This window comes from Nipponia nippon, unplaced genomic scaffold, assembly GCF_047370975.1.
Source record: "Nipponia nippon isolate SJK-2023a ecotype South Korea unplaced genomic scaffold, ASM4737097v1 scaffold_4, whole genome shotgun sequence".
Lineage (NCBI taxonomy): Eukaryota > Metazoa > Chordata > Aves > Pelecaniformes > Threskiornithidae > Nipponia > Nipponia nippon.
Genome location: NW_028262358.1, coordinates 20,185,329 through 20,208,383, shown reverse-complemented (window position 1 = coordinate 20,208,383; position 23,055 = coordinate 20,185,329). Strand labels below are relative to the sequence as shown.

The 23,055-nt window shown below is 42.2% G+C and overlaps 1 protein-coding gene across 2 annotated transcripts in view; it reads left to right on the top strand.

Moving 5' to 3' along the window:
* CNIH3 (cornichon family AMPA receptor auxiliary protein 3) overlaps positions 1-23,055 on the top strand; it is a 66,236-nt gene that overhangs the window by 13,519 nt on the left and 29,662 nt on the right. For both annotated transcript variants that reach the window (XR_015708817.1, XM_087776893.1), the window contains exons 2-3: positions 18,487-18,555; positions 21,492-21,539. Coding sequence is in view for 1 of the 2 variants with exons in the window: in XM_087776893.1 (XP_087633019.1) it covers positions 18,487-18,555; positions 21,492-21,539 (117 nt within the window). In the remaining variant the exon portion in view is untranslated. The remainder of the gene's footprint in view (positions 1-18,486; positions 18,556-21,491; positions 21,540-23,055) is intronic.

The window sequence follows — 23,055 nt, the reverse complement described above, 5'->3', positions numbered from 1 at the left end:
CTAATAGGTGGACTGTTTCAGGTGACTGCCAAATAATTATTCTTAGTGATTTCTCCTGCACCTCTCTGCAGACTTGGAAATCTGATTTGGTGTAGCTGAAGCAATAAAACTGCTTTTGTCCATCTGTATAGTTTTTGGTTTTTTGTTCATTTGTGTAGTTTTTATTTATGCAGGGGAATACAGTGGTGTAACTATACAGGCTGGTATGTTTGCACACGTGTGCTCTCAGCAAGGGAGCCTGCCTCTGTGGATTTTCATCAATGTTTAATTAAAGTAGTATACTTACACCTCTACATTTCCATAGGTAGGTAGGAAAGCCTTTTGAATCATGTTTGCAGAATGGAGATTATGCTGTTTTAATTTTGCATATTGGAGTTTCTATTGGAAAAGACTTAGGATCTGGCTTAAATACTTGAGAAATTACAATAAGATTTTCATGACTGTTAAGTTAGCTTAAGCTTCCAGTTAGAGCCTAAAAAGTTCAAATTGTGTTGGTGTAAATGTAACATCCTTTTACAGACAAAAGAACTTCAATAAAAAGATGAAGACTAGGTGCTCAGGTGTATGTTTGTGCAGCCCTGGATGGAGCCACAAGAGCTTTGTTTGCATGAGCAATGTGTTTGGATTTCTGTGTGGAGAGTTGTTTAATAGCGGCAACATATGAAATTCAAGTTAAGTAGAGCAAGGAAATGCCATACAATTGTTAGTGTGAAATCTGACAAATAGAACAATTTTCTACCCTTGAGTGATTTAAAACCATTTGCAATCTTAATCCAAAAAGGCACTGCTTAAAGCAATGCTCTACTCTAGAGATGAATGACAGTACAATAATCAGACAGAAATGCATAGTTTCACTTCTCATATGTTATTAGTCTACTGACAGTATTCTTTGTTTCCCCTAACATTTTATATGGTGCAGTAGTCCGGAGGCTTTGGTTCTTCTGCTGCTGAGTCTGTAAATCATTTAATTTCTCTGAGCTTCATTTTTCCTCTTGTATACAAAATGGAAATTATATTTTCCTTACATTTATTAAGGCCTTCATTGCCTTGAAGGGAGATTTATAACTGCAAGGCATTGTTAGTTATTATTATTTACTTTTATTAATATGTGGTGAATTAATAAGTGTAGTATTCAGAAAAGTAAATACATTGGGGAGAGATAAGAGAAGAAAAGAATACCTTTAATCTCACTTTCCTCTCTGCACTTTATTTGGCTGTAGTGTTAAGGTTCTCATCAAAACCAGCATTTCAGAGACACTGGTCTGGGAAGCTACCAAGTTACATGGGCGGCTATGATGAAAACTAAGATGTGAGCCTTTTTTTTTAATACGAGATGTTTAACAAAAGGATATAGACAAGGAATAAAATATGACAAAAAGGATAGAAGTCTCTGACTTTTGAGGCAGGTTGCCCATCTATTCATGCAATTTTGAATAATCTTTCTAAGCAACTGCTGTCTGTCACTCTTTAATAGAGGAAGGAAGAGCTCTTCCTACTAACAAAGTCAGGAGGGGTGATTTCCACTAGAATTATACTTGACAGTGCAAAGATCACTCCAAATTATTTTGCTTTATGTCTTGTCCTTGCTTCATTGATCATGTAACTGCAACTTCCAGTGGGATTTAAGCCTCACTTTAAATATAATTAGGATGCAGATGTGCCCCAATATGGCAACTCGAAATACCAGGCAGGTTTGTAGCTGTGATCATATGGAGAAAGGCAGGGAACTAAGTCATATGAGATAACATTGAGACATTGACTGATACACCCATCTGGCTACTGGGGAAGTGCTGTTACAAATATCAGAGCACTTGCTGCGTTTCAGAGATAAGCAGTTAAAAACAGTCAAACAACAGGACGAGGGAAAGAGCATTGTCAAGGACAGGCAAGGATTAAAGGTTTATTCTTTGATACTAACATGCAACACGGAGTTGCATATTTCACCTATTAGGTTAATATATCCATGTAAAATTACAACATTAGTAATGTTTAAGCTGAACGATCGTTTTTGTCTTTCTGACTTTATCTAGTACTTTTTCAGGGCATGTATGTTTAAACTTGCACGTGTTTTGCAGTAGTCTGCCTGCTACAAAGAGACAGAGGTAATGCATCGTTTGTGCATGTCATTGGGAGCTAAGACTACTCTGAAAGCTTGTGATGTGTACCAGGCAGGCAATATTTATGAACTCTGTTAATAGGTTCCTTATCTGAAGTACAAACCCACACAAATACTGTAGGTATCTGGCCTACGGGGCTTTCTAACACCATTCTCCTGAATCTGAACTGCTATCTGAAGAATCAGATTTTAGTGCATCTTTGGGTTATCTTTTCAAATGAGGGATATTGAAGTTCATAAATAGCAGCGGTGATATCTGCCAGTATAAAAATCTTTCCAATTTCTAGATGATATACTGAATTCCATTACTAATTTGGAAGCTCCTGACTATTGAGGCAGTTCTTACACCTGCCATATATAAATTCCTGCAGTGTGGCTTTGATGCAGGGGTGGAGAGCAGAGCTGTGTCAGGCCTCTCTGCTCAAACAGTTCCTAATCAAACTGAAGCTGTTAAGGTGCAGTCATATGGGTAGCATGCAAGCAGCTTTTCTTATCTCTTTGGCTGCAGCTTGACTCGTTGGGTAGATTTCCCTGCTTTCTGAATCTTCTTCAGAGGAAAGTCCTGCTGCACTTCCTTGTCAGGGAGACCTCTTCCCTCGGGATGCAGCAGCAGGCACAGAGTTCTTTTTGGACTCGGTCCCCGCTTAGATCGGCAAGGAGAGTGTGGTGTCCCCTCAGCCACAGAGAGCTCAGCCTGCTGGATAGCCAGCTGAAACCCAACTGAAATAGGAACCTTATTTCAGCATTTTTTGTTTCTCTGCCACTCATTATTGTGCTAATATGTTATTTATGGCCCTTTTCTCATGTTTGTAAGGGTCTTCCGTCTTCTCCCTACTGTTAGAAGCGAGGGGTTGATAATGCAGGGTAATTTGATACATGTAACTTATGTATAAAGGCTTTTAAAGAGATTTGGCAAGAAAAAGGTTTTGACTTTTTCAGAAAAGGGATTGGTTAGATCTGGTTTCTTTTGGCAGATATCAGGATAAAAAGCTCCAGACACCCAAGAGTTAATCCACTCACTTTAGGAAAAAAAAAAGAAGTAGAGATATTGTGCCAGCATCATTTAGCTCTATTATTAATTCACATACAAGGGCTGTAATGCGTAAGATTTGCGTGTGTATGTGTGGGTTTGTATGAATGACAATTAACATGAGCTGGGATTGAGTTTCTGCTGAATTGAAGACAAACTGGTTTGGAATCGTGCCAATTTTGATGCACATTCCCGCAAAATAAAACTTTCTCATTTTACTAAGTAGCTGTTGTAATGAAGCAGTCTTGGCAATGATATACATGGTTTGTGCTATCTATGCCACAAATTTAAAAGTTAGGAGAAGGCTCCCAACTTTCACAGCAGTGAAAAGGGAAACTACATGCCTCCTCCCTGTTTTTAAAATAAGCTTGGTGTATTTACCACCTGGATCTTCTGATGTGGTGTCTGCAGAAATTGGGGGCTGAAGCTGACAGCCCAACAGTCCTCTCCAGTTCCCTTTCCTGGATTCTGTTTTGACAATTAAGTGACAATAAATTAATAACATTTGCTGGCATTACTGTTTCATTATAGGACAAACAAGAGACTTCAATCCAGAAAGGAAGATACAATGTTTCAATCTCTACTAAGCAGTGTGTTTTCTTTAAAATAAATACAATGGAATATTGAACCATGTCATATAATCTGATTTTCCTAAACCCAAAATAAATTCCAAAGCAAAAATATAGTGTTGGAACAAAATTTTGCTTTTTGTCGTAAGTCTGGAAATTCTTTCAGAATTAGTTTATTGGAAATGTTGGAAATATTTGTTCTTTTGATTTAGAGAAGATACATATTTTTTGGAAACTCTGATATGTACACTTAGTCCTCTTCTTACTAAAAATGAGGATCTGATTGCTTGTGCTATTTAACAAAATGCTAGTATGCAGGATCACTGGTAGCTATTCGTTCTGGATTAAATAGGAGACTAAAATAGACCTAAAACATTGCCTTGAAAGTTTGTATGTTTTTTGACTTCCATGTCTTGGTCAAACTGTAGCTTAAGTTTTACTTTCAGCTGCCTTAAATCCTCCAGTCCTGCAGCTTCAGTACATATTTCTTCATTTCCTTCTCTGAACTGTTTATGTAGTACTGATAATAATGGTTACAGAGCAGCTGTGTACCCCCCAGCCCCTGAGTGAGTAAATATTAGTGAATCTCTACTTTTGGATCCTCAGTAAATTGAAGTAGTTTGTTTTAGGAAGAACCGTTGCTTTATTGGAGGTCTTTTTACACCCAAAAAGATAGTCATGGGGGCATGAGTGAGAACAGCTTTGCAAACTTGTAATATTGCACAGATCCAGTGTTTTAAAGCCAATATGCTTCGGTATCTGGCTCGCTGAAATGCTGAGTTTACTATAGTTATGAATGTAACAGTGATGAAAAATTCTGTGCTCTTTCAGTGGGTCACAGCTTGAACTTGTGAACCTGAACATGAAGCAGCTCTGAGATTTGCCAGAAAACCTTCATGAACTTTGTTAGGTACCGATCCAGTACTGGGTACAGGCCACTAGTGTTAAGAACATGAATGAGTAGCACCATAAATGCTCATCTTAGTAACTACGAAATAAGAATATAAAAATTCCCTTTTTAAGAAGGGAAAAGCAGAGAGTTGTACTGATCTGGAGATTTTCTGAAGGGTCTGAAAGTTAACCCCAAGACCTAGAACAAAGATGGTTTTTTTCAGCTTCCTGTCAGCATATACGACGATGCTGTGCAGCATTGGCCTCTGTGTTTAGCCCATTTAATTTCTCCTGAATTAACTTGAGTGGTAACAGCCTACTTTGTCCCCTCTTCTGAAGACAGAAAGTGACTTGTGAAGGGAATCTGGGAACTACTCTTTTGCTGCATGTCTACCCAGCTCGAGGTGTTTTAAAAAGTGAATCAGCAGATAACCCCTCTGTTATAAAGAAATGTAGATATGGTCTAAAAGCATTGTGCATATTCTTAATGGAGCCTGCATTCTTCCCATGAAGTTAATTTTCTATTTAAGTAATAATTATAGAATGTTTATACAGTGCATATGCACATAGTCTGGATGTTTTCCCATCACTGTACCTTCAGGTTTTTATTTGATGCCCTTTTTTGAGGGGCTGCAGGTAGATGATGGAGGCTGTGTTTTTTGCAGTGGAAGTTAAGTTCTGTCTTTCCTGCCTTCAGAGGCTGTGAAAGCTGTGCTGTGCAGCTCAGTGGTGATCAAGATGTGGTAGGAAGACATTGATTTATTACAATACAATATGAAATGAGAGCTGAACACCATTTCCTCTGAGCAGCCAGCTCTTGGTTTCAGGGCCTTAAAAACCCCAGCCCATCAGAAGTTTAGTAATGTTTAGTGAAAACAAATAATGAACAATATACTTAAGCACTGGCAAGTAAAATAGAAGATATTTCCTGTCATAGCACAACCTGCATTCCATCCTTTTCCTGCACTAATGAACCAAGATAGGCCAAATTGCTCTCTGGTGTACTCATGTATAGTTTAGTATCGTATAACAGGATTTGTTAGTATCACAGGCAGAATTTTTTCCCAGTGATTTGATTTTGTTTTTTTTTCTCCTAGCCTAATGTCAGCACTTTATGGTGTTCTTAAAAGAAGATTGTCAGGTTGATTCAGACCTGGTTTCAGTCATCTGTGATGCTGTGAGTGCTGAATTTAACAATAAGTGGTCCTGGTGAGGGAGAGGAAGACAGTGCTTAAAAAGCAGTTTAAATCTCACATCTACATTACTTGATGTGTCATGTATGGTCTCTGGCCCATATCAGAGACTAAAACACTAATAAAATTATTCTACAGTTAACACCTCTTATGATTTGTAGGGTATTACAAGAATATTGAAAGTATTGTGACCAACAGCCAGTTAGGCTCAAATGAGCGTTCTCATTGGAGATCATGGTGGAGGTGTTGACTCAGAGGAACCCTTATGGAGGGGGAAGGGTTTTCCTTGCTGTGTTTACGTTGCTTGGTAGCATGAACCAGATCAGTTCAACCAGAATAGAAAGAGAGAAGAGGAACAACCATCTTGAACAAATATTCACCAACCACATAGCTAAGTTTCTTGTTCAGATTCTTTTCATACCATGATAAGAATTGAGTAGCAAAAGTTGTTCTCAGTCTGTCACTTTCATAGAATCATAGAGTAGTTTGGGTTGGAAGGGACCTTTAAAGGCCATCTAGTCCAACCCCCCTGCAATGAACAGGGACATCTTCAACTAGATCAGGTTGCTCAGAGCCCTGTCCAGCCTGACCTTGAATATTTCCAGGGATGGGGCATCTACCACCTCTCTGGGCAACCTGTTCCATTTTTTCACCACCCTCATTGTAAAAAACATCTTCCTTATATCCAGTCTGAATCTACCCTCTCTTAGTTTAAAACCATTACCCCTTGTCCTATGGCAACAGGCCCTGCTAAAAAGGTCATCCCCATCTTTCTTATAAGCCCCCTTTAAGTACTGAAAGGCTGCAGTAAGGTTTCCCTGGAGCCTTCCCTTCTCCAGGCTGAACAACCCCAACTCTCTCGGCCTTTCTTCGTAGGAAAGGTGTTCCATCCCTCTGATCATTTTTGTGGCCCAACTCTGGACCCACTCCAACAGGTCCATGTCTTTCCTGTGCTGAGGGTTCCAGAGCTAGATGCAGTACTGCGGGGGGGTGTCTCACCAGAGTGGAGCAGAGGGGCAGAATCACTTCCCTTGACCTGCTGGCCATGCTTCTTTCGATGCAGCCCAGGATATGATTGGCCTTCTGGGCTGCGAGCATGCATTGCTGGCTCATGTCCAGCTTTTCATGCACCAGTACCGCCAAGTCCTTGTCTGCAGGGCTGCTTTCAATCCCTTCATCCCCCAGGCTGTATTGATACTGGGGGTTGCCCTGACCCAGGTGCAGGTCCCTGCACTTGGCCTTGTTGAACCTCCTGAGGTTCACAGGGCCCACTTCTCGAGCTTGTCCAGGTCCTGGTGGATGGCATCCTGTCCCTCAGGCCTATCAGCCCGACCACTCAGCTTGGTGTCGTCTGCAAACTTGCTGAGGATGCACTTGATCCCACAGCCTGTGATGACGATACTAAATAGTACTTGTCCCAGTATGGACCCCTGAGGGACACCACTTGTCACTGGTCTCCATCTGGACATTGAGCTGTTGACCACTACCCTCTGGATGTGACCATCCAACCAATTCCTCATCCACCTAACAGTCCACCCATCAAATCCATGTCTCCAATATAGAGAGAAGGATGTTGCTGGGGACTGTGTCAAAGACCTTACAGAAGTCCAGATAGATGACATCTGTAGCTCTTCCCTTGTCCACTGATGTAGTCACTCCATCATAGAAGGCCACTAGGTTGGTCAGGCAGGACATGCCCTTGGTGAAGCCATGCTGGCTATCTCGAATCACCTCCCTGTCCTCTGTGTGCCTTAGCATAGCTTCTAGGAGGATCTTTTCCATGATCTTCCCAGGCACAGAGGTAAAGCTGACAGGTCGGTAGTTCCCAGGGTCCTCCTGGGTCCTCCCTTTTTAAAAACGGGTGCAATGTTTCCTTTTTTCCAGTCACCAGGGACTTCACCTGACTGCCAGGACTTTTCAAATATCATGGAGAGTGGCTTGGCAACTACATCAGCCAATTCCCTCAGGACTCTGGGATGCATCTCGTCAGGTCCCATAGACTTATATACGTTCAGGTTCCTCAGATGGTCACGAACCTGGTCTTTTCTTACAGTGGGAAGGACTTTGCTCCTGCAGTCCCTGCCTTGCGATCCATCCACTTGAGAGCTGTGGGAAGAGAGGTTGCCAGTGAAGACTGAGGCAAAGAAATTGTTGAGTACCTCAGCCTTCTCCTTGCCTATTGTAACCAGTTTGCCAGTCTTGCTCATCACAGCAGGTACGTTTTCTTTGACCTTCCTTTTCTGGCTGACATACCTGTAGAAGTCCTTCTTATTATTCTTTGCAGCCATTGCCAAGTTCGGCTCCATCTGCACCTTGGCCTTCCTGACCCCATCCCTACACAACCGTGCAGCGTCCCTGTACTTTTCCCAGGATACCCGTCCCTACTTCCACTGCCTGTGCATCTCCATCTTGCCCTTTAGTTTGACCAGCAGGTCTCAGCCTTCCTTTCCTGATTTCTTGCACCTGAGGATTGAGAGCTCTTGAGCTCTATGGAAAGCTTCCTTAAAGATCAGCCAGCTCTGTTCTGCTCCCTTGTCCCTGAGGACATGTTCCCAGGGGGTCCTATTCACTAACTCCTTGAAGAGCTGGAAGTTTGCTTTCCTAAAATTCAGGGTCCTGACTTTGCTCTTTGCCTGACCCATATCCCTGAAGACTGCAAACTCTACCAGTGCATGATCACTGCAGCCCAGGCTGCCTCCAATCTTGACATCACCAGTTAGCTCACTTGGGTTGGTGACCATCAGGTCCAGTATCGCATCGCATCTGATAGGACTGTCTGTTGCCTGGCTTAAGAAGTTATCCTCAATGCGTTCCAGGAGTCTCCTGGATTGCCTACAGCTTGCTGTGCTACTTTTCCAGCAGATGTCGGGGTGGTTGAAGTCCCCCAGCAGGACGAGAGCCTGCGAGCGTGATGCCTCCTGTAGCTGGAGTAAGAGGCTTTGTCAGTAGGCTCCCCTTGATTGGGTGCCTTGTAGGAGACCCCAAACACAAGGTTCCCTTTGTTGCCTTGGTCTCTAATTCTTACCCATAAGCTTTCAGCCTGCTCGTGGCTGTTCTTCAGAGACAGCTCTTCACGCTCTATCCATTTCTTGATGTAGAAGGCAACCCCTCCACCCCTCCTTAGTCTCCTGCCACTTCTGAACAGCTTGTAGCCATCAATAGCCACGCTTCAGTCATGGGATTCGTCCCACCAAGTTTCAGTAATGGCAACTAGGTCATGGATTTCTAGCAGCATGGTGGCTTCCAGTTCCTCCTGTTTGTTGCCCATGCTATGTGCATTGGTGTAGAGGCACTTTAGCTGGGCTGTCGGCCGTGTCACCTTCTTAGAGGAACACTCCTTAATTCCTTTGAGGTATTTCACTGGTGTTTCCCTGTTGGCTCCTATTACCTCAGGAGCCCCAGCTCATCTCTGTAGGACTTCGTGTGCTGCAGTGTAGCCAGCACATCTTGGAGCAACAGGCTGAGGGTGCTTGCTAGCACCCCATCCCTCTAACCTTGGTGTGTCATCCCACAGCTTGTCACAGGCAAGCCTGATATTATCCCCCTCCCCCTTCAAGCCTAGTTTAAAGCTCTGTCAATGAGCCCTGCTAGCTCATGAGCAAAGACCCTCTTCCCCCTTTGAGAAATGTGAATGCCATCCAATGCCAGTGAGCCTGGTGCCGTGTAGGCCATCCCATTATCAAAAAATCCAAAATTGTGGTGGTGACGCCAGCCACGGAGCCATGTATTGATAGACTGGGTGCATCTGTTTCTTTCAATGTCACTGTCTGCAACTGGAAGGTGAGAGGAAAAAATAACTTGTGCTCAAGATGCCCTTACCAACTGTCCCAAGGCCCTGAAGTCTCTTTTGATTGCCCTTGGACTACGTGTTGCGGCTTCATCGCCACCCACATAGAAGAGCAGTAATGGGTGATAGTCTGAGGACCGTACCAGGCTAGGAAGTTTCCTAGTGATGTCCTTAACCCGGGCTCCAGGGAGGCAGCAGACTTCCCTAAGAGGAGGGTCTGTCCAGCATATTGCACCCTCTGTTCCCCTCAGAAGGGAGTCACCTACAACTATAACTCATCTTTTTCTCCTCGTGGAGGTGGTTGTGATACAGGGGGGTAGGCGTTTCTGACCTTGGCGGCACCTCTGCTGTAGATGGACCATCATCCACATCATCCATTGACTGGCCTTCCACATCCAGAGCCTCTTACCTGTTGTACAGAGGCACCTGGGAAGGCGAGGTGGGCAAGGAGGGGGTTCGCCTGCCACCCCGAGCATGGATTTACCTCCATTCACTCCTCTCCTTTAAGCTACTGCCTTCAGCCTGGCGGGGGGAGGATTCAGGATCCCCTTGATCTTGTTTTTTTTCTGGTGGCTGTTCCTGTTTCTCTCTCAGGGAGGGCAGAGCATGGTTCCACCAGTCTATCTCTTTCTCAGACTCCCTGATGCTGCTTAACCTTTCTACGTCCTCCTGTAGCTCTGCCACCAGGCTGAGCAGATCGTTCACCTGGTCACACCTCACCCAGCTGTTCTCACTGCTGCCATCCATTACCAGTGAAAGGCTCTGGCACTCCCTGCAGCCTGAGACCTGGATGGCTGCGTGTTTTCGTGGGAGCTCTGTCTGGGTTGCCACATCCGTTCTGGTGAGTGCAGAGGACATAGCTTTCTGCCGGGTGGGTGCCATAGTTCAGCTCCTTTGTTGATGTCACCGTTCTCTGCATCTCTCTATGGGCTTGCCACACTCCATCGTGTCAAGACAGTGACTTGTATTCCATTTCAGGTCATTTACATTCTTATCCGACTGACTCTCTCGCACATGTTTTGTCTGTTTCTGCTTCTGCTCAAGGAAATCCAATAAAGTAACTCACCCAATTTGCATCAACATGATCCAAACACGATAAATGTTCAACACTATTTCCTAAACACAGTGAATATGTCTATACAGCAGTTGATGGGCAGGCATGAAGTTTAGGAGCACAGTATGCTCCTAAACCTGTCCACCTTCTGTCCATGTGCTGACTTGCAGAAAGCCTATGAACTGCCGGTATGGGTGCTGTGAAAGCTGTGTATGAGAGTGGAGGGGTAGAGAAATTGTTTAAATGAACCATTAAAGACAGTTTCTTCAAGATGGGATTGTGGTGCATTGACAGCGTGGTGGCAAGGAAACATATGTTAAGTGTTACTGTTCTGTTCTGTGGTTAGCGTGGTTGTCATCAAGTTCTGTTTTATCCTAACTTTTCTGAGATGCCAATAAGCAATAATATCCAACTTCTTTGCTGTCACTGAATTCACGCCCACACCAACTCCACTGCCACCCTAAAACATCACATTCTCAATTAAAATATATTTCTGTAAGAGCTCAGTGATTTAAAAAAAAAAAAAAAGTATCTTCCCTAAAAATGAGAGATTATAATTCATGCCTACCATGAATAGGTGAAATTTTCAGTTTGATGGGTGCATAAGCATAGGAAGAAAACAAAATTCAAGTTCAATCTTATGTGAATATTTCATTATTCAAAGCTGTTATTGTCTGGAGAGATGAGCACAGAGAGTGCGGGTAGTGAAAACAAATTTTATAAATATCATTGCAATTGTAGCTGTACTGAAACATACGTTGTCATCACAATCTCATCTGTTCAGCATGTGTTTAAACTGGGGCAAACTCCTTGCTGACTTACACTTGGAGTTATGAGATTTGCAGGTGGTGTGAATCACCAGAGAATGCAACCAGTATTTTTATAAACCTTTAGTTTTATTAGGTGGGTAACACCCACAAGTACTTTCTATCAACAGAAAAAAGCATGGCTAGGGCAGTGGTAGAAGAAACTTCCTGCAATGTTTTGCAATGTGGAATCACAGGGAAAATTCCCCAAGGCAGAAGATAGTTCAATATCCCTTCCCCATTCAATCCCTGGCCCCTTTCTGCAGTAATGATAAAAGTGATTGCTAAACATGTTGCTTTTTTTTTTTTTCTGATATGGCTTTGCAAATAAAGAGATAACTCCAAGAAAAAATAAGTTCCTAAATAAATGTCAGATGGTCATTATTCTCTTTCTGTGAAGCTGTGTAGGACATTAATATTTAGTAATAGAAATAAATTTCTTCTCTGTTTAAGATCAGTCCCTGGCACATGTTTCCAAAATATGATCTGCTTAGCTATCTGTTTAGCTTTGTGACTAGAGGCTAGTCATTTTTCTTTGGAATGGTCTGTTTATTGTGTGGCCTTTGGAGAGACGGGGTCGCTGATGTCTGGGCGTATGTATGTTCTGTAGTCTTAATTGCCACTCTGGATCAAATTAGATTGGATAACTAAAAGATATTGAACGGTTTATAAAATACATTCATTTACCAAGGTGAAATGATGGCAGTTTATATGGTGAAGAGCCCTGACGGGGATCTATTACATTGTTTGCCTCCAAATGAACTACTCTGTCAAGTTGCTGATAAGCGTGGCAATTTCAGAGGTAAAACAGACCTCGAGCATACCCAGATGCTGTTCCAAAGCATTCAGCAACTCTGGCTGATGTATGGGAAGCAGGTAGCTGTACTGCATCCAGCTGAAACATAAATGGGCAGAAGATTGTTTCTCTAGAGTATGGCCAGAACACTGCACCTCCTGTGAAAGCATTGTGAAATACCTGATGGAGGCAAGTAGTTAGTTGTTTTTTGTAGGGAAAAATGGCAACACTGGCCACACATGCCCTAGGGCGTTAAACTGCCACACAAGACTATTTATAATTGAAAGAGGAAGATATTTCCTAATTAATTATATAAACCATGCTGCAGCACAACCCAGCCTTTTTTTCAGTAATACAATATAATTTGTTGCACAGTTACGTAGTGTATTGTGAGCAACCACCGATCTTAAGAAGCTACGGCTTTGTTTCCATTGTTTCTTGTTTGCAGTTTTAGAATTAGGACACACAGAATTGTGAGATTAAAAAAAAAAAAACAAACACAAAAAAACATGCCGCAAAAAAACCTTGGGAGTTTCTTTATATTCCTTCTAATTGTGAGCCTGCCTCGTGTTACACTTTCAAGCTTTTCACTGTGACTGAGAAATAGGAATGTGCTTTTTCATAAATTAAAATAGGTATCTTCATGTCATCACTGGATTTCTATTCCTGAGGAGTTAACAAAATATAAACTATTATGGAACTTTTATGAAATAAAATATTAAGAACTGAGGAGGATTTATTTCTGTCAGCCTCCTTACAGAGAGACACTGAAACTTTTACTGAAGAAACTTTCCTCCCATCCTGTGTGCTTGATACCAGACCTCAATCTGTTTCTTGCAGGTGTAGCAGGAATGTCTTTTAACATTGTCATAATTTGCAGGCATCCCAAACGGTTTGTCAGTGAGACTATTGTGTTTACACTTAGTGATTCCATGAACACAGTGTACTATTAATACTGTCAGATTTGTTTTGATGCACTTAGATATAATGCAATCATAACATAAAATAAGTTACGTGCCAGCAAATAAAGAGTAGGTTTTGACTACAGAGTTGGGAATGCTGGTTAAAAAAAGAGAAAGCAAAAAATGAGGAAATTAAATGTGTAGTATATTTGAGGCTTAGCTCTTTTCCAAACTGTGATTTAGGTTTTCTTCAAGACTTAGCTGCATTAGTTAAGGCTAGCTGAAGAGAGCCCTGCCTTAATGGTTCTGTTTTTCAGAGCGACCTAGTTCTTCATCTAAACAGGCTTCAGGGTTATCATCTTATCTCTGTGTTCAGTGAATCTTCAGAGGCTTTCCTGGACTTCTCGAAGGGGGTCCATCTTATGATTCCAGTATTTGGGTTCCTTGTGGTGTTGTCTCAGACCAGGCTTTCCTCACAGCATGAGCTGGATCTTGTACTGGCTGTCATTTCATGATTCTCAAACTCCTGGTTGCTGTTACTGACTGCCAAAAGGAAGAGCACAGCGCATTCACTCTTTTTTTTTTTTTTTCCCCCCTAAGGAAATTTCAGCTCATCTCTACATTTACAACAGAAAAAAAGCTGTTACCGCTGTACATTATTAAAAACAGTTGTCACTCAAAGCTCATAACAGTTTTCTATCTTAAAGCTACATCTGTAAGTACTAGTGCAGTGAGGCAAAGAGAATTTAAGGGAGATGCACAGGATCCCAAAGTAAATCAGTGGCACAGCTATGAACAGAGGCAACTCTCTTACCTGTTACAGGGCCATCCTTCTCCCTTTCTGTCAATGCTGCCAGTCAGTGCTCATGTTGATATCCAGTTACAAACAGAAGCGTGTGCGTTTGACTTGCGTGGTTGTTACCCTCTTTAATGTTTGGCCCAGATTGAGAATATGAAGACCTGTTCAAGAAGTATTAAATATAGAGGTGTCATAAGCCTTACTCTTCACAGTTGTACTCTGACCCTCTCACGGTTTCTGTTATTTGCTCTTTTACCTTAGTCTAAACATCCATTGCAGATCTAATTCCTAACTTGTAGAGATACTGCATCCATGGGGAGAAATGCTTCACTTATAATCACGTTTTATAGTTCCCTTTGTGGTTTATTCTGGCACTTTGACTTGTCATAGTTGAATAGATTGAATTCTGTAGAGTGCTCCTGTAAAATGCCGCACTTTTGATTTCAAATGTGCTTCAGTGTGATGAATGCACCATTAGGGTGGGATGTGGAGTAATGCTTAGATTTGTGGATTGTAGCTCTACGTTTTATTCTCAAGCCTCTCACCAGATTATTATACGAGTCATGGATAGGTCATTTTCAGGATTTCTGCTCCTGCGTCCCATATCTGTAAAATGAATGTGTTTTACCTATACAGCATGTCTGTGTTGACACCCAGTTGGTTATTTTTTGAACAGCTAGGCAGCAGGAATGCTGCAACATGTCAGAGAATCATAGAATAGTTTGGGTTGGAAGGGACCTTTAAAGGCCATCTCGTCCAAACCCCTGCAATGAACAGGGACATCTTCAACTAGATCAGGTTACTCAGAGCCCTGTCCAGCCTGACCTTGAATGTATCCAGGGATGGGGCATCTGCCACCTCTCTGGGCAACCTGTTCCAGTGTTTTACCACCCTCATTGTAAAAAACTTCTTCCTTATATCTAGTCTGAATCTACCCTCTCTTAGTTTAAAACCATTATCCCTTGTCTTATCGCAACAGGCCCTGCTAAAAAGGTCATCCCCATCTTTCTTATAAGCCCCCTTTAAGTACTGAAAGGCTGCAATTAGGTTTCCCCGGAGCCGCCTTCTCCAGGCTGAACAACCCCAGCTCTCTGTAGGAGAGGTGTTCTATCCGACCCCCACCTCGCTACAACCTCCTTTCAGGTAACTGTAGAGAGCAATAAGGTCTCCCCTCAGCTTCCGCTTCTCCAGACTAAACAACCCCAGCTCCCTCAGCCGCTCCTCATAAGACTTGTGCTCTAGACCCTTCACCAGCTTCGTTGCCCTTCTTTGGCCACACTCCAGCACCTCAATGTCCTTCTTGTAGTGAGGGGCCCAAAACTGAACACAGCACTCGAGGTGCGGCCTCACCAGTGCCGAATACAGGGGTACCATCACCTCCCTGGTCCTGCTGGCCACACTATTCCTGATACAAGCCAGGATGCTATTGGCCTTCTTGGCCACCTGGGCACACTGCTGGCTCATGTTCAGGCGGCTGTCAACCAACACCCCCAGGTCCTTTTCTGCCAGACAGCTCTCCAGCCACTCCTCCCCCAGCCTGTAGCATTGCATGGGGTTGTTGTGACCCAAGTGCAGGACCCGGCACTTAGCCTTGTTGAATCTCATATGCTTGACCCCAGCCCAACGATCCAGCCTGTCCAGGTCCCTCTGTAGGGCCTTTCTACCCTCCAGCAGATCGACACTCCCGGCCAACTTGGTGTCATCTGCAAACTTAGTGAGGGTGCACTCGGTCCCCTCATCCAGATCATCAGTGAAGCTATTGAACAGGACCCTGAGCCAGGGCCTGAACAGGACCCCAACACTGAGCCCTGGGGAACACGACTCGTGACCGGCTGCCAACTGGATTTGACTGCGTTAACCACTACTCTCTGGGCTTGGCCGTCCAGCCAGTTTTTAACCCAGCGCAGAGTGCACTTATCCAAGCTGTGAGCAGCCAGCTCATCCAGGAGAATGCTGTGGGAGACAGTGTCAAAGGCCTTACTAAAGTCCAAGTAGACAACATCCACAGCCTTCCCCTCATCCACTAAGTGGGTCACCTTGTCATAGAAGGAGACCAGGTTAGTGAAACAGGATCTCCCTTTCATAAACCCATGTTGGCTGAGCCTATTGATCCCCTGGTTGTCCCACATGTGCCGCGTAATGGCACTCAAGATGATCTGCTCCATGACCTTTCCCAGCACCGAGGTCAGGCTGACAGGCCTGTAGTTCCCCGGGTCCTCCTTCTGGCCCTTCTTGTAGAGGGGCATCACATTTTCTAACTTCCAGGTGTCTGGGACCTCCCCAGTTGACCAGGACTGCTGATAAATGATAGAGAGTGGCTTGGCAAGCTCCTCTGCCAGCTCCCTCAGTATCCTCGGGTGGATCCCATCTGGCCCCATGGACTTGTGAGCGTTCAGGTGGAGGAGCAGGTCGGTGGCTGCCACCTCTTCGACAACTGGGGCTTCATTCTGCATCCTATCTCCATCTCCCAGCTCAGGGGCCTGAAAACCGGGAGGCTGACCAGTCTGACTATTAAAGACTGAGGCAAAGAAGGCATTAAGTACCTCAGCCTTCTCCTCACCCTTCATGGCAAAGTTTCCCTCCGCATCCAACAAAGGAGGGATATTCTCCCTGGCCCTCCTTTTGTTGCTGGTGTATTTGTAAAAACATTTTTTGTTATCTTTAACGGTGGTGGCCAGTTTAAGTTCTAGCTGAGCCTTTGCCTTTCTAATCTTCTCCCTGTGTAACCTCACAACATCCTTGTAGTCCTCCGGAGTCACCTGCCCCTTCTTCCAAAGGCGGTAGGCTCTTCTTTCTTTCCTGAGTTCCAGCCAAAGCTCCCTGTTCAGCCAGGCCGGTCTTCTCCCCCGCCTGCTCATCTTTCGGCACATGGGGGCGGCCTGCTCCTGCACCTTTGAGATTTCCTTCTTGAATAGCATCCAGCCTTCCTGGACTCCTTTGCCCTTCAGGACTGCCTCCCAAGGGACCCCGTTAACCAGACTCCTAAACAATCTACAGTCTGCCCTTCTAAGGTTCGGGGTAGCAGTTTTGCTGACCCCCTTCCTTAGTTCTCCAAGAATCGAAAACTCTGTCATTTCATGGTCGCTGAGCCCAAGACAGCCTCTGACCACCACATCGCCCACCAGGCCCTCTCTGTTCACAGCAGGTCCAGCGGGGCACCTCCCCTGGTCGGCTCGCTTACCAGCTGCCTCAGGAAGTTATCTCCCACACACTCCAGGAACCTCCGAGACTGCTTTCTCTCTGCTGTGTTGTATTTCCAGCAGAGATCTGGTAAGTTGAAGTCTCCCACGAGATCAAGGGCTAGAGATTGTGAGACTTCAGCCAACCACTTGTAGAAAACTTCGTCTGTTCCCTCATCCTGGTTGGGTGGTCTATAACAGACTCCCACCAGGATATCTGCCTTATTAGGCTTCCCTCTGATCTTTACCCATAAGCATTCAACCTTATCATTACCTTTGTTGAGCTCTAGACAGTCAAAACACTCTCTAGTGTACAAGGCTTCCCTACCACCTCTCCTTCCTTGCCTGTATTTCCATCATCTTTTTCCATCATCGTATTGCCTTGTATTTCCATCATCTTTTTATTGAGAACCAATACTTTCCTGGGTTGTAAATTGTTTAAAGAGAAATCATTGTTTTAACATGTGTTTATGTGGTGCCTGTCATAGTGAGCTTTCATTCCTTGGGTGAAGCAAGCAGAAGAAAAGGTATTACTAGAACACAAACATAAAATAAAGTTAAGAACATGCTTTGAGATCTTTGAGTGAAATATGCTGAGAGTTATTACAGCTGTTTTCTTTCCGAGAAAACATTATCAAGCATAATTATTTTTATGGGCACTTTTATCTGCTGTACTTTAAAAGTAGGCAGTAATTACCAGTGTGTCTGAATCCATCAGTTAATGGAGGAAACTAAAGGACACGAGCAAAAGGCATGTCTCCATTAATGAGGTCTGAGGTAAAGGTTCTAAAACCTGCCAGAATTTAAGGAGGGCATGTTTTGCTCTGGAGTAGTTTACCTTTTGAGGGGTTTGCTTGATAATGAATAGCGGCTTAATAATAGTTCAGCTGATACTAATTCAGAATTAATGTCTGAAGTAGGTTTAACAACTAATAAAAAAGGGCTGTTGTGTATGTATTAAACCTGGAATAGCATATCTGATGCGTCTCTATGTTTTAGGGAGCTAATGACTTTTTCCATCAAGTCTAGAGATGCATTTATTTCTGAAATAGTTTTATGTCATTTGGAAGTTTGATAAAAAAATTGTAGGAGGAAATCTGGAAAGCAACAATGCTGAAAAGGCTGTAGATATAATTTTACAGAGTGACAGATTAATGGGTTCTAGGTGTCATATGTAGGAGTATCCCATGTTTTGTTTTAACTAGTTAGTTCTTAAAGGAGTGTATTGGGGAAGCTAGTTTCCCATATTTTCTCTGGAAAGGGAGGAGGGGAGGCAGTGCATCTAACTAGTCCCTAAAGCAAAAATAAGGATTTGAATGAGCATTCATTACCATATTTGATTTTTTTTTTTTTTTTCCCCCCAGATAATTGCCTTTGATGAACTTCGGACAGACTTCAAAAGCCCAATAGATCAGTGCAACCCAGTCCACGCAGTGAGTACAACCAGTGGCTTGCTAAGCAACAGCTACTAAAGAAAGGGAGATGCACTGACCTGTCAGTGAAAGTATGAGTGTGGAAATGAATGTAGAGTCTGTTGTGAAGTCAACTGTAGTTTGGAAAATTGATTTATTGGGCCAGCCTTAGGAAGCCAGAGGGTGACTCTTTATGCTAATAGCTTTCCTTTTTGCTGAAGGAGGCGAGAAAATAATTCGGAAGTTCAAAAACTGAAGGATATGTAATGTGATGGTAATGCTTTCTTTTTATCTTTTCTTTCTGTGGCATGAGTTTTCCTTTTTGAAATAACTTGCTTCCTCTGTGGTCAAGCATGGGATGACTACCTTCTCCCATACTGTCTGTATCAATGAGTCAAAAGCTTGAAGGGATTTGATAAGAGGTGCATTCCTAGACTTCTCTGTCCCATGGCAGGGCCCTAAATTCTCCGTGCTTTAAGAGTAAATAACACATTCTGCTGCATCTGCTATGGAAAAGATTAAATATCACCCTGGGACTGTAAACACAGTTTTACCTAATGAACCAAAATGCAATCCAGATTTAAGCATATGAAAATTCCTCTGTTAATTAAAGCTGTAATCTAGGGTGATTTAGCTGACTACAGTTAAAAATGCATCAGATTTGTACCACCAGAACTGAGAGCAGAACTTGGCTTCCTGTCATCTCACTGGGAATTACAATGATTATGACAGGTGCTGAATTTGATCTCTACAGAGTATCAAGTTATTGAATTGCCTACAAATGATAACCAGATTCAGTAGCTAGTACTTTGCCATTTAACCTCGTTTCATAACTCAGCAGAGGATTTGCAGTACTGCTTAGACCACTGGTGATTTTAAGCATAATCTTTACATGACTCTTCAAATAAGAAGACTTGTTTACTGTTCGCTAACTCATAAGCAAAGAAAGAGAACAGAAGAAAGAAATTATATGAAGAAATCCTATAGAGGACTTCAATGGAAGTAATCTGGTTCTGAATTTACTGGAAGTAATCTGATTTTGAATTCACTTTATCTGTTTTTACTTTCCGTCTTGAGAACCGCACACAAGAAATGTGTATATGTACCAAATTCCGGTAATTTGTTCTCTTCCTAAAAGTTGTAAGATGCTTCATGGAGATAATTTCCTTTTATTTTAAAATGGTAATGGAATTGGTCTCTAGGAAAAAAAAAAAGTTAATAAGTCCCTGTTTCAGTCATATTAGTGGTGTAATCAAAAAGTTAATCATAGAGTTTCCAGTAACGCAGCAAAGTATTCTGTGATCAGTTGACATATTTGACTTTCTCCTATGAAACTTGCTATGATAACTCAAGCAATAATCTCAGATGGCTTTCTTCTGCGCAGTATACATGTTGATGCCTTTTATATTGACATAAAAGGAAGATTTTTAGCAGGTATTTCTTATATCTTTGGTCAAGTGTATTTTCATTTTTCCCTATGCATAGTTGCTCGTGCCCATATTCCATTTATTTGGTGGGGTAGTTTTCTTTATTGGACTATAAGAATGTCTGATATTTACTCATGTGTCTTCCGCAATGTTTTCAAGACAGAGCGTAGAGCCTTTTTGACAAGAAAAGGCTGATTAGGGAGAAATCAGAGGCAAAACCAATGGCAGTACTGAGGATTTAATTCAAATTTCCTGGTTGACGCTCTATTACCTATAGTTCAAAGATACACTTCCTACTTCTCCAAGGCCAGCTGCAGTTAGGCATCTGTCTTCTAAACGGAATTGAGAGGATTATCTTTTCCCCTCCACTTAACCTCCTACTAAAGGCAAAAAAGCTTTCTGTAGCTTCACAGGCACATCCACACATGTCCATTCTCATGTTTGCAACTGTGAGTCTAAAATTTCTGAATCTCTTTTAGATCAGAGACACCAGAGAGAGGCACAATATTTCTCTGGTGCCCATCAAGCTTCCAGTGCCTCACAGTCTCTCCAAAATGATCCTTTTATTAAAAATGGCTTAAACTTGGGGACAGGAAAGGAAAAGAGACATTTCTTTGGAGAACAGAAATAAAACATAAACTTGGAGCAAATTTAAAATGTTTGAAAAGCAAAAAGCTTAGGGGCAGTTGGGTTCTCACATTGGTATATTACATTACCTGTTTAAAAAAGGTCATTGTTCAGAATATATTTTCCCATGTCTAAATGAAAATATTACCAGATAGTCTTCTGAGGACAATAAAACCACTCTGCCTTCTGCAATGTACCCAACTGTAGAATCTTTCACAGTAACTCCAGTGATGCGGTTATGCAGAGTGAAATCTGATTTTACTAGTGAATTTCTCATTATGAGCCATTTAAAAGAAAACCTGTCTTTGAATCGAGCTTAGGTCATCTTTTGAGTCAGTGCTTAATAACAGTGACTTTCAATATTTATGAATGCATCTGTTGTTTAAAGTGGCATTTCTAGGACATTTCAGGTATTCTTCACTAATGAGTTAAATTCTAATATCACATGTTGCTCAGGCACCTTCTTAGTGTTAGAGGAATGGCTGCCATACCAACTTTGTAGTTGTTTTTCCCATTCAGAATTATCTTGAAGCCAGAGGCTGGCTACCTGAAAATGCACAACCAAGTCTTTGTGGTATAGATTGGCACCATTGGACAGAACCACGAATGCTGACTTAAAAGAAGTTGAAGCCTCTGGCTCAAGGCTAACACAGACTTGAATCCCCAGTTTATATTGTTACACCCCATAACAGATGAAAAAATAACTTATTGGAACTCTGAAATGGGTAAATCATTTGGCTTGCAGCAGTAGGTAGGAAGTGAATACTGTTGTTTCAGGTTAATAATGTGTGTTGCTTCCCTGCAGCCATTAATTATGATCTTGACCCATTGTAATTGTAATATATTATCTTTAATTTATAACACCAGTTAATCTCCTACCTTTTTCCCACTTTTTCTTGACAGAGAGAGCGGCTGAGAAATATCGAGCGTATTTGCTTTCTCCTGCGAAAGGTGAGCATAAACTAGCCTAGAATTTGTCAAGTTTATGAGAACTAAAGCCATCAAGTGGCGATGTGCATTCATTTGCTCTGTGAATGATGCTCACGCTCCATTGATGAAAGGCTGAATTCTGCTGCAGAGGTGGAAATCGTGATGACCTTGTAAGGACAGAGTAAGACCAATTTTAAAAGGTTAACATAATGGAGGATTTCTGGATAAGAACTGAAACTTCAGAACATCAGTCCATTCATTTTGGAACATGCTTTTTGAAGGCGGTGAATCGTTTTGCAGTTGCAGTTTAAGGTGCTTTTATAACCCTATCAACTGATGATATTGTAGCAGAGGCTTTAGAAATACCCTTTTTTGAACAGTAGCTTACTATTTAATAAACTAAACATTTTATTAGCTACATATTTAATGTTGAAGTTTTTTAATTGGCTGAAAAGAAAAGTTGATATAGTATTTATTTTAACTTGACACAAGAGAGATGCTGAGTGCCTCAGTTTCTGAGGGATTTGAAGGAGCTGATAAATTGTAAGATTGATACATTCATGGGTTATTCATCTATAGCTTGAAAGAGGGTTTTCACAAACACTCGTTCTCCTGACTCTGTCCCATTGAAGTCAAAATAATCATAGTTCCAAACTATTTTATTCTATATATTAAAGCTTCTATAAATTGCCCTCAGCAGAGTAGTAATGGAGCCTCCTAAATTATTCTGCATTTTTGCTTAGAAAGGTTGTCACTAAAGTGTGGACTACTGACTGCATCCTAATCAAGCTAAGAACTAAATTCAGATATGGTTTTAAGAAACTGATGGCCTCATCCTTAGAAGTTTTGGAAAGGCCAGTGCTAGGGATTATTGGTTTGGGGTGATCTGAAGGCGTAACTGTGACTCCATGCAGAATCTGTGAAGTGTCATTCTCTGATCAGTCAGAACCTGGGTCGTATCTGTTTGGGACCATTATGAGCATGTGGCTGTTAGGAGCCACATTTAAGTACTTACTTAGCCTGTTTATGACACTAGGGATATGAAAATAAGAGAAAATACATATTACCAATAGCTTTCCATTTTATCAAATAGGCAGCCAGCCAATTTCAAGCTGTGTCCCAGTTTCTTTGACATAAAGCAACTGGTGAGTGGTAATGTATTAATATATGTGAGCCCCATGGGAATGCCTTGCCTGCATCAGTGTTTAATTTTTATTGAGCCTCAGCCTCACTGTGAACAGCAAAATGGAGCATTTTGGCTAATTACAGATTCTGTATTCGTAAGGGATTGGCTTGCTTCTGGTTCACTTAAACAGTTTGTTAATTCAGCCTCTTCTTCAAAGTTCTTTGGGGACACATTTGTTTTAATTGAGAGATTATATGTAAGAAGAGGAAGGTGCAATAACTACAGCGATTTGTAGTCTTCAAATCTGACAATCACTAAAAATAGCTTTAATTTATGTAGTTTAAAGGATTCGCTGTTGAGGAAAATTCTGGAAAAACAGTGAAGAATTGAGTGCCAGCTATATAGATACAG